Source organism: Myxocyprinus asiaticus, chromosome 12 (assembly GCF_019703515.2).
Source record: "Myxocyprinus asiaticus isolate MX2 ecotype Aquarium Trade chromosome 12, UBuf_Myxa_2, whole genome shotgun sequence".
NCBI lineage: Eukaryota > Metazoa > Chordata > Actinopteri > Cypriniformes > Catostomidae > Myxocyprinus > Myxocyprinus asiaticus.
Window position 1 is genome coordinate 50,060,243 of NC_059355.1, and position 12,273 is coordinate 50,072,515.

Sequence of the window (12,273 nt, forward strand, 5' to 3'; positions counted from 1 at the left end):
ATCAAAAACTTTAAACCAAACCTAAACTTATCAAAAACTTTAAACCAAACCTAAACATATCAACAACTTTACACCAAACCTACACTTATCAAAAACTTTACTTTAAACCAAACCTACACTTATCAAAAACTTTACACCAAACCTACAATTATCAAAAACTTTAAACCAAACCTACACTTATCAAAAACTTTACTTTAAACCAAACCTACACTTATCAAAAACTTTACACCAAACCTACAATTATCAAAAACTTTAAACCAAACCTACAATTATCAAAAACTTTAAACCAAACCTAAACTTATCAACAACTTTACACCAAACCTAAACTTATCAACAAATTTCACACCAAACCTAAACTTATCAAAAACTTTACACCAAACCTAAACTTATCAAAAACTTTAACACTATTCTTTTACTGGAGCTTCAGGAAATGTAGGTCTGCCTCTATTTAGGCTACCTCTCAGCTTCTAAACGGTTTCCTTTTTCTTCCTCTGTTGTCAGATGGGTGGAAGGTGCTGAGAGAGAGATGGAGAGAGAGAGAGAGAGAGAGTGAGTGAGAGAGAGAGAGAAGGGTTGAGAGAGAGCGAGCGCGCCTCTTCGTCGCTATTGGCTTCTTCTCCCTCCGCAAGCACCTCTCACGCCCTCCCAGAGCAGCTATGCTCATACCTGTCGAAGGGCGGAAGACCCGCTGCATCAGCACCGGCGGATCTCCATGACGACAAGACCCCGAGCATGGTGCAGAAATCCCGCAACGGCGGGGTGTACCCCGGCCCGCAGGCCGAGAAGAAGCTAAAGGTGGGCTTTGTGGGGCTGGAGGCGGGCTCGACGGAGTCCAACCGAGACGGCGCGCTGCTCATCGCGGGCGCTGAGGCGACGAAGCGCGGCAGCATCTTGAGCAAACAACGCTCCAGCATCTCGGGGAAGAGGCCACCGAAACGCAACGCTTTCTACCGACGCCTGCAGAATTTTCTCTACAATGTGCTGGAGAGACCACGCGGATGGGCGTTCATCTACCACGCTTATGTGTAAGTGGAGAAAGAAAAAAACCCACACTGCATCTTCATCTGATGGTGCGCATCAAAACAAAGAGGTTCTGGGAGTGGAGTGTGTCTCAGGTAGAGGTTCCTTTGAACCCTGTTCTTTATGGAACATAAAAAGCAGGGTTGTATCTAGCACCAACAAGAGTTCTGCTAAAGACAGAATTGTTTATCAAACAATTTATTTATCATCTCTGAATTTGGTTGGGTTTTTCATATTGGCTAAATTACAGATATTCACAGGATGCCGATTGTTTGAGCAATAGAAGACGGCGTGGTACAGTGACTTTCTTCTGCTGTTTTAATGTTTCAGTCTAAAGTATGTACCAAAAAGGTTTGTTACAAGCCCAAGAACACCGATCCAGTGCTATTTACAACTGTTTCTTTTGAGTATAAGCTATTTATTTTACATTTTGCACAATTTTTTTTTTTTTAAGTCTCACCTGTCGGTGTTTCAAATGCCACAAGGATATGGAACCGATCTCTTGTGCAGTGTTGCACGTTTCTAAACTGATTGCATTATTATGTGAACGAGGTTTTTGAATTATTTACACCAATCCTGTCGGCTCATGTGACTCGAGAATGTTTCAGAGTTGTTACTCATTCTGGATTCATCTAGTGAGCTGTGTGGTAACTCTTCCTTTGTTATTAACCCGTGACATCAACTGATACGCAATCAGCGCGACACACTGAACATAGAATTACAAGCAAACACTGCAGGGACCTTCTGCAATCTTCAAAACATCTATATATACAAGCATGTACTCTTTAAGTACTCAAACAGACGAAATAGCTAAATGAGTGAAATTGCCCTTACAAGCGCTGTAGCCTTGCCATGGTACTATAAAGTGATGGTATTAGATTCTTCTCTAATAAAGGCCTTCGTCATGGTTCTGAATGATTGCCATGTGTAGCCACTGTAAAGCAACACCAGTTCAAGGCATCCACACAGCGTCACCTGCATCGCTCCATTAAGCGTGAGTCGTGATTTCAGCACCACAGCTGCGGACAGCTCCCGCCAATCTCACCAGCGCGCCATTCTTCGCATTGTTTCATTGTATCAAAACTCCAACATGAAAACGCGAAAATGAATTGGTATAAACAGTACTTACACGGACAGTGGGCCCCTAAGTATATGTGGACATTTTAGCAACACTTAAATTTGTCTGAACGTCTTTGCATTATGTAACAAAATATCAAAGCAAGTGGCATTTAATTTAATGAAATATAGCACAAGCACCCGTCTCAAGTCTACTAAAACTTTTACTAAAAGTTTATTTGAAAGCATTGTCAAATGTTAGTGCCTCATGTTCCTAGTTAATGTGCTGAACTCCACCTGTGGTCGTCTGCTAGGACACCTGTGTGAACTTGATGAACTCCATACATCCACTAAAAATCACCAAGACACCTGTTGATTCAAAGCCATTAAGCAGAAATGACTCCGAAAAGTGTAAATTGTTCTGAGAAAAGCTCCAGCAGCATTTGAGACACTTTTCACACTTGCTTTTATATTTTCCTATCTCATGCAATGCCATTCACACATTTTTAAATGAACAAATCTTTTGCCACTATTATTCTGGACTGTAATTGTCTAAAAAATATCCTTCACTTTAATATTTCTTTACTTCGATATCAAAGCAATTCTTTGTCCCATAATGTATAGTTTGGTGTAATTGTATTATCCTTTTGGCATCATAGGCTTTTTTCATAACGTGTATCTCCATACGTCCATTAACTGGTTGGACTCATTATCATGATTTGATCTGATTGAATAACAAACTAATTAGTCAGTTATTCTGAATAATGCGGCTGGATTACATCTGCTCAAATTAGGGTTGTGTGTTGGGGGGTCACTATATTAGGCACTATTCTTTGGAATAATATGTATTGAACTCTGAGCTTTTCAAATTGAATTGAATTGTACTGGATTGAGCTGGCATAGCAACCGGAAGACTGTAGTTAATAAGCAGGCACTTTTGTTGATGAAATTCTCCACTCTTGTATTTTTGCTGCAGATATGACAGATGTGTTGCAGTGTGTTTTTGGAAAGCCACGTCGGAGTATAACATGTTGGCAGGGAGCTGCGGAGTAATGCACTCAAGTCAGCAAAAACTGCAAATCGTTGTAGACAGTTTAGAAACCAGAGAGAATGAGTTAAATAAATGTGCTCAGAGCGACTGCTGTCAAAATGTGTCTGGAAGGTGCTGATGTTGGAAATAACTGTGTTAAAGTCTGTCCACTACCAATGCACAGACTGAATTCTCATGTGTGTATATAACATAATCACTATTGCCAAGAAACTATATAATCACACAGAACAGACACAGTCACAACAAGAAAAATATTATTAGACTTTAGACTAGATAGCTAGGTGGACGGATAGGCAGATAGACAGACAGACAGACAGACAGACAGACTGACTGACTGACTGATAGACAGAAAAATATTCTTAGACTTCAGACTAGATAGCAAGGTGGACGGACAGATGGACAGACAGATAAATGGATAGACACAGACAGACAGACAGAGAGAGAGAGACAGACAGACAGACTGACTGATAGACAGAAAAATATTATTAGACTTTAGACTAGATAGCTAGATGGATGGACAGACAGACAGACAGACTGATAGACAGACAGACTGACTGAAAGACTGAATGAAAGACAGAAAATATTCTTAGACTTTAGACTAGATAGCTAGGTTGATGGACGGATGGACGGAGAGATAAACAGAGAGACAGACAGACAGATAGACAGACAAACTGACTGACTGATAGACAGACAAACAGACAGACAGACAGACTGACTGAAAGTCTGAATGAAAGACGGAAAAATATTCTTTGACTTTAGACTAGATATCTAGGTGGATGGACAGATAAACAATCAGACAGCCAGACAGATAGACAGACAGATAAACAGACAAATAGACAGATAGATACCCACTGTCCTTCAGGATACTATGAAATAATTGTGGGATTTTGGTGTGGTACAAAGAGGATCTGGCCAAACACATTTCTACTATTACACTTGGAAAATTCCACTGTTGGTTAAAACTAAACAGTGAAATTGGCATTTCTACCACTGACACATATCTCTGTGCCATCTACAATCCTCCAGTGGAATCCCCTTACCATGATGAGGAATATTTAAACAACATCCACACAGAGATTAGCTGTTTCCAGGCCCAGGGAAATGTGCTGCTGTGTGGAGACTTTAATGCAAGAACTGGAACTGAACCTGATAATATTGACCCAAAGGGCAACGAACATGTATTTGGCCAGAACCCCCTGAGCCTCACAAAAAAATCTCCCAGCACGGAACAATCTCGACCATATTGTAAATAAAAATGGTATAGAATTAATGCACCTCTGCCAAGCCTCGGGCTTATACAAAATTAATGGCAGGATCAGAGGGGACTCCTTAGGGAGGTGCATGTGTTATTTAGGTCTTGGAGCTAGTGTAGTTGACTATGCCATCACTGACATGGACCCCTACTCCTTCAGTGCATTCACTGTGAGACAGCAAACTCTATTCTCAGACCATAACCGAACTAACATATATATTAAAAGACACCACATAGCAAAACAAAGTAGAATGAAGAGCAGTGAAATGTATCAAGTCCAGCAGAGATACAGATGGACTCCAGACAGTACAGACAAATTTATCCAGGCCCTCAATTCTGAAGAACTGAAAAATCAAATCACTACATTTATTCATTATATATATATATATATATATATTATTTTTTTTATTTTTTTAATGAACAAGGATGGTGTCAATTTGGCTACAAATGAAATCAACTATATACTGTATTTCAAAAAGCAGCCTGTAAAACTGAGTTGAAAAAGAAAGGCAAAAAACAACCAAAAAAGGAAAAGTGGTTTCACACGGACTGCAAAACATTAAGAAAACAGCTCAGAAAATTATCAAATCTGAAACATAACGAACCAAACAACACAGACATAAGAACTGACTACTGTTCAAAATTACAACAATACAAACAAACAATTAGAGTAATAAAAGCAACACCATCTCATCAAAAGCTTACACGAAATTGAACAATCAATAAATCAATCAGTTCTGGAATTTGTGGAATAATTTGAGCACAACAAAACAACAAGATTTACCAATCCAAAATGGAGGATTCTGGAAAAAACATTTTGAAAGCTTGTATAAAGATATCCCACCAAAACAACTAAATGTGAATTATAATCAGGTTAAACAAAGACTACAAATATATGAAAAACACAATAAAAAAGAATCAAAATCCACTTGACTTTCCAATTACACATGACGAATTGGTTCAAAAGCTTAAAAGCCAAAAATGCAAAAAATCTTGTGGTGCTGATAACATGCTATGTGAAATGCTGAAACACAGCACACCTGGGCTGCAGACGTCTGTGCTCAAATTATTCAACCTTGTACTTAGTTCAGTTTCCCTGACATCTGGAGCCAAGGACTTATTACTTCAATTCACAAGAGTGGAGGCAAAATTGGACCCTAATAATTATTTAGTAGTATTTTAAATAAAATAATTCTAAACTTCCTTAACGGACACAGAGCAAGAGTCTGATTGGCTTCCTTCCAAATCATAGAACTACGGACACATTTACACCCCACACACCCTAATCAATAAACAGGTAAACCAGACCAAAAACAGGAAAATATTTGCATGCTTTGTTGATTTCAAAAAAGCATTTGATTCTATTTGGCATGACGGACTATATTACAAATTGTTACAAAGTGGTGTAGGGGTAAAGTTTATGACATCATTAAATCAATGTATTCGGAATGGCAACATACAAACAGAGTTCTTCACCCAGAAGAGAGGAGTGCAGCAGGGCGTCCAACACTGTTCAACATTTACATTAATGAATTAGCGGTGCTGTTGGGACAGTCTACAGCCCCTGGACTCACTCTGCAAGACAAAGACATCAAGTTTTTGCTCTATGCAGATGACCTGATGCTGCTGTCACCCACCCCACAGGGACTACAGCAACATCTGGACCCGCTGGAGAACTACTGCCAGAACTGGGCCCTGGCAGTACACCTCAAAAAGACAAACATTATGGTCTTTCAGAAAAAGCCCAGATGTCAGGAACACAGATACCAGTTCTCTCTAGACAGCACCGCCCTAGAGCACACGATGCAGTGTACTTACTTTGGCCTGTTTATCACTGCATCAGGGACTTTCAGTAAGGCAGTGAATGCACTTAAAAAAAAAAGCTCAAAGAGCTCTATAAGCTATTAAGAAAAAGTTATATAATATTGAATTACCTATTCCAATCTGGTGTAAGATCTTTGATGGTGTTATACAGCCCATAGCGCTGTATGAAAGTGAGGTATGGGGTCCACTCAGTGATCAGAACTACACTAGATGGGACAAACATCCAACAGAGTCCCTACACACTGAGTTCTACAAATTAATTTTGAAATTACAAAGGAAAACACCCAAGACGGACAGACAGAGAGACAGACGGATGGACAATCTGATAGACAGACAGATAGGTAGATAAACAGACAGAAAATCTGATTGATAGATAGACAGAGAGACAGTCAGACAATCTGACTGATAGATAGACAGACAGACAGATGGACAATCTGATTGATAGATAGACAGACTGACAGACAGACAGACAGACAGACAATCTGATTGATAGATAGAGAGACAGTCAGACAATCTGATTGATAGATAGACAGACAGACAGATGGACAATCTGATTGATAGATAGACAGACCGACAGACAGACAGACAGACAGACAATCTGATTGATAGATAGACAGACAGACAGACAGACAGATAGATAGATACATAGACAGATAGACAGACAATCTGATTGATAGACCAACCGACAGACAGACAGACAGACAGACAGACAGACAGACAATCTGATTGATAGATAGAGAGACAGTCAGACAATCTGATTGATAGATAGACAGACAGACAGACAATCTGATTGATAGATAGACAGACAGACAGATGGACAATCTGATTGATAGATAGACAGACCGACAGACAGACAGACAGACAGACAATCTGATTGATAGATAGACAGACAGACAGACAGATAGATAGATACATAGACAGATAGACAGACAATCTGATTGATAGACCAACCGACAGACAGACAGACAGACAGACAGACAGACAATCTGATTGATAGATAGAGAGACAGTCAGACAATCTGATTGATAGATAGACAGACAGACAGACAATCTGATTGATAGATAGACAGACAGACAGATGGACAATCTGATTGATAGATAGACAGACCGACAGACAGACAGACAGACAGACAATCTGATTGATAGATAGACAGACAGACAGACAGATAGATAGATACATAGACAGATAGACAGACAATCTGATTGATAGACAAACCGACAGACAGACAGACAGACAGACAGACAGACAATCTGATTGATAGATAGACAGACAGACAGATAGATAGATACATAGACAGATAGACAGACAATCTGATTGATAGACAGACAGACCAACAGACAGACAGACAATCTGATTGATAGATAGACAGACAGACCAGACAGACAAATTGATAGACAGACCGACAGACAGACAGACAAACAGACAGACATTCTGATTGATAGATAGATAGATAGACAGACAGACAGACAGACAGACAGACAGACAGTATGTGTCTATAGTATGTCTCTCTTTTGTTTTTTTTTTATTTCAGAACAGTGTGATGGATTTAGATTCCAGAGGAAATGGCATTAATGCGTGAAAGAGTGTTGAGAACAGTCTCCCATCTCCCATGATTTGATGAATTTGAGGTCAGATGTCATCTCACTTTGGGACTAGCATCATATATGTCCCTCACCTCATGACATTGTGCTGTTAAAAACATGCCCTGTGTGTTGGCCTCCTTATCCAGTGGCCTTTTGGGTGCCACTGTCTACCTGCGACTTGTGTCAGCACTTCTACTAATTAATACCATCATTATTGAGTCAGGTATGTGTGTGACCTCTCAGTTCAGGTGTGAATCAGGCACCAGCATTTAAAGTTTGCTGTGAATAAAGCAGCATGGTATCAGGCCGACAGAGATGCGGCTTGGGCAATCTGCCCTCCAGCACCAGCATGCGACGCTGCATCAATCTAATGCACTAATGCAGGCTGATTCATGAGCGAGCAGCCTCGCCACCGTTTATATGGAGCTGTTTGTCTGGTGCACCATTACAGTGATAAAGGAGACTAACAACACCTCGTAAAGATGCACTTTTCTGATGATGGGGAAACCAAACCTCTACAGGCATAACAAGGCCTTTGTTGTTCATACTTTATCATACTAAACAATGTTATTCGTTCCCAAAATGCACACTGTTTCTTAAGTATAACCAACTGGCGATGGCTTTAAAACTACACAGGAAGCACAGCTTCTACTAAACTTTTATAAGAATAGCAGAAATGACAAGTTCAATAAGTGTACACATATTCTATATAAATATCCTATTACTTTTCAATATTTAAGCAAATAAAAGTGTGAAATAAAAAAGTAACACAATCCACTTTTTTCTACATGTATCCATCCGTAGAAGTCAGCGGATGCACAGCCCATAGAGCACTACTGAAGCCGTGTTTCAGTGGGAGTCTATGGCAGATACCTGCACCATTGTAGTCAATGCTGCAAAAGATCAATGAGGCTCTAAACATGTAATTTTGGGTCCCACCCAGACGCTGTATGAGCTTCATGAGCACTATTTACATTGGATCTGCATCTAATTGGTTATTAGATATTGGTCAAAAATAATGCCATAAACAGTTTTTATTTAGCAGTTAACTTCATACAAAGTCCAGTAAACATAAAAAACTAAACCAATATTTGGTGTGACACATCGGTGTCGCCAGGTCATTTTTCCGGGGCTTCAAAACATTCAACAACTGTTGAATGTTTTGACTGTAGCCCCGAATGTAATTTTAAATGTAGGCTATGCAATAATATTGCTACATTTTGTTTGAAGTTCATGTGACGTGACATGACATGAACGTGACATATATATATATATATATATATATATATATATATATATATATATATATATACACACACACACACAGACCGTGTACACATATATATACTGTATATACACATATATACAACGGTTAGTTCTGGTCCTCGAATCTGATTGGATGAGACACGTTCCATAAATACTGTTGTCTCAGAACATCAGTAATCGAATGCATAACACTTTCTATCACTCCGCTTGTGTTCATGGCATTCTAAACTATAGTGCAAGAGCAGCGCAGATGTATAAAAGATGTGTTTTCATTTTTCCTTGTGACATTAAAGGTTTTAGTCAGCAGGTGGTGACAAAAGATAATTTTTTTATGTGTTATAAGCCAGTTAAGTTTGACGTGCATTGAGTCAGTGCACGTCAGTACGCAAGCGGTTTCTTTGAAGTCATCGACATTGTCTCTCACTCCATGATCGCTCGGATTACTACTTCACTACTGCAGCTGGGAAATACAGTTAAACTAACAGCTCCAGCATTAAGGCTTATCACAGCTGTGAGACAAAACAGATGGAGTAATCAAAAACATACTCAAGGCGCTTACCTTTTACCGCAGTTTCCCCGTTGTGAGTAGATATAAATATGCAACATGGCGGAGGACAGGACAGTTTATTATATTGAATGAATCTTGAACCGGGGGATGAACCCCCACTCAGACAGCTTTTTTACACAGAGAAAATAGGATGTACTGTATTTGACCAGAATTCCCATTATCTTCAGCAAGCTGACTAACACTACAATACTGTTTGGGATTTGAGTCGTGAGAGACGCAGGTAATAGCACAAACTCATTCGCTCACTCTCTCTCTCTCTCTCTCTCTCTCTCTCGCTATCTCTCACTCTCTCTCTCTCGCTCTCTCTCTCTCTCTCGCTCTCTCTCTCTCTCTCTCTCTCTCTCTCTCTCTCTCAAACACACACACACACATTCTTGTTTTTCCAATGACTAGTTAGAAACAGCCCAAGCCATTATTACTAGTTCTAAAGTGACATTTTCGAATTAGTAATGGAGGCTTGTGCACATCTTTTGAACTATCAATGGCAGATCCTGATCTGTGGCGTAATAAGTAGTTCCATTCACAAGTGTGTTTTTTTTTTTGTTACAGTCCTTATTTTTTCCTAATATATTTACTTGTTCTTTGAACCGTTGTATAAAAGCAGCCATATCACCCTGTAGCTCAAGACCGGTTGCCTACTGAAGCTAAGCAGGGTTGAGCCTGGTCAGTACCTGGATAGGAGACCTCCTGGGAAAACTAAGGTTGCTGCTGGAAGAGGTATTAGGGAGTCCAGCAGGGGGTGTTCACCCTGTGGACTGTGTAGGACCTAATGCCCCAGTATCGTGAAGGGTACACTATACTGTACAAAGGCACCATCCTTTGGATGAGACGTTAAACTGAGGTCCTGACTCTCTGTGGTTATAAAAAATCCCAGGACACTTCTCGAAAAGAGTAGGGGTGTAACCCCAGTGTCCTGGCCAAATTCCCCCCATTGGCCCTTATCAATCATGGCTTCCTAATAATCCCCTTCCATTAATTGGCTTAATAACTCTACTCTCTCCTCTCCACCAATAGCTGGTGTGTGGTGAGTGTACTGGTGCACTATGGCTGCTGTTGCATCATCCAGGTATCATGCGGCACACTGGTGGTGGTTGAGGAGAGTCCCCTGTTCACTGTGTGAAGCGCTTTGTGTGTAGTGTCAGAAAAGTGCTGTATAAATGTAACGTTCGTTCATTCGTTCATTCATTCAAAAGCAATATCACACTCGCAATCATGCTGTGTGGCCCTAAATCAGCACGGCTGTGACTACCTGCAGTCGAATCATATATTATATATCAACAGGATATATCAGGAGGGTGTCAGCTTTCCAACAATCCCTAGATTGAGCTGCTAGTCCATTCAGAGGCCAAGATATTCAATGAAACAATGGTGAACATACAAGTGACCCAAAACACGTAGACTGGATGTCTATGGTGAGTGCTCAGCTGCGGTAGAGCGCCTCCTACATTTCAGATCTGTATATTGTGATACATTTCTAGTACCTGCTGCCATCTATTGGAATGAAATAAAACTTTTGGAGTTTGATAGAGTTATTTACCAAAAAAAAAAAATCATAAGATTGTAAACATATACAGTATTATTTATGCATTATTTTAATTTTATTCTAGAACTTGGGGGTTTTCTGATAAATGAGACCAATTGTTTTTAGTTAGTCCACTGTTTATGTGTGTAAGGTGAGCTTTTAAATTTGGGAGTGATAAGTGCACCAAGATGCAGTTTAAGAGGTTAATGTGACACATTCTGAGTGAAATAGAATATTCAGTGAGAAAACAATTTAAGACGGAAATCCATTGGGAATGGACTGGATTGTGAAAAGTGGGTGTTACATACCAGAATGGAGCCAGAGCTTTGAGTAGTCAATGGAGGTTAAATCATTTCCGCCTATTTAATTAGCATACTTTTATCTTCTGTGTGTGTTGTGAAGGTTTAAGGTTTGACTACAGTACAGTCAATGGAAAGTCCCCACCACTGTATCTATATCTGTGTGTGTTTGTGTGTTGGTGTGGAGTGTGTAGCAGATCGAGGAGCATGTGTTGGTATTTAGCAGTCTGTGCTGGTCTTTGGCATGGCTCCATTTCAAATGACCACAGCAGATGCGAGCGGTAGGGAGTTTAATGACCGAAATATAGTTATAATTCCCCTCTATACTGAGGGAAGTACATCAAGGCTTGTTGAGGAGAGCTGTGCTATTACTTTACTAAGGAATCAGACAACAGAATATCAAAGAGACCACTTAGAACACCCAAGCAATCCCATAGCAATGCACGTCAGGATGCCTTGGAAACTACATAGTAGTGCCCTGGCAATTACCCACAACCATAGCACGGTAGCGATGAGTTTTGCATGGGCAAACAGCAATTATATATATCTAGTACCCCATATATATGCATAATATCTACTGTGCATTCAGAAAGTATTCAGACCCCTTCATTTTTTTCCACATAAATCTACACTCAATCTACACAGGTTTTCATTAAGGATATCTCTGTATTTTGTTGTGTTCAGCTTTCCTTCAACCCTGACCAGTCCCCTAGTCCCTGCCACTGAAAAACACCCCCACAGCATGATGCTACCACCACCATGCTTCACCGTTGGGATGGTATTGCGCAGATGATGAGCGGTGCCTGGTTTCCTCCAGACATGACGCTTGGAA

At 40.1% G+C, this 12,273-nt stretch overlaps 1 protein-coding gene across 1 annotated transcript in view; it reads left to right on the forward strand.

Annotated features, from left to right (window-relative positions):
- Positions 1 to 682: 682 nt before the first annotated feature.
- Positions 683 to 12,273, forward strand: part of LOC127448820 (potassium voltage-gated channel subfamily KQT member 2) — a 66,697-nt gene continuing 55,106 nt past the window's right edge. Inside the window, 1 exon segment of the mRNA XM_051711642.1 lies at positions 683 to 1,025. Within this exon segment, the coding sequence (XP_051567602.1) occupies positions 733 to 1,025 (293 nt within the window). The 5' untranslated portion in view covers positions 683 to 732.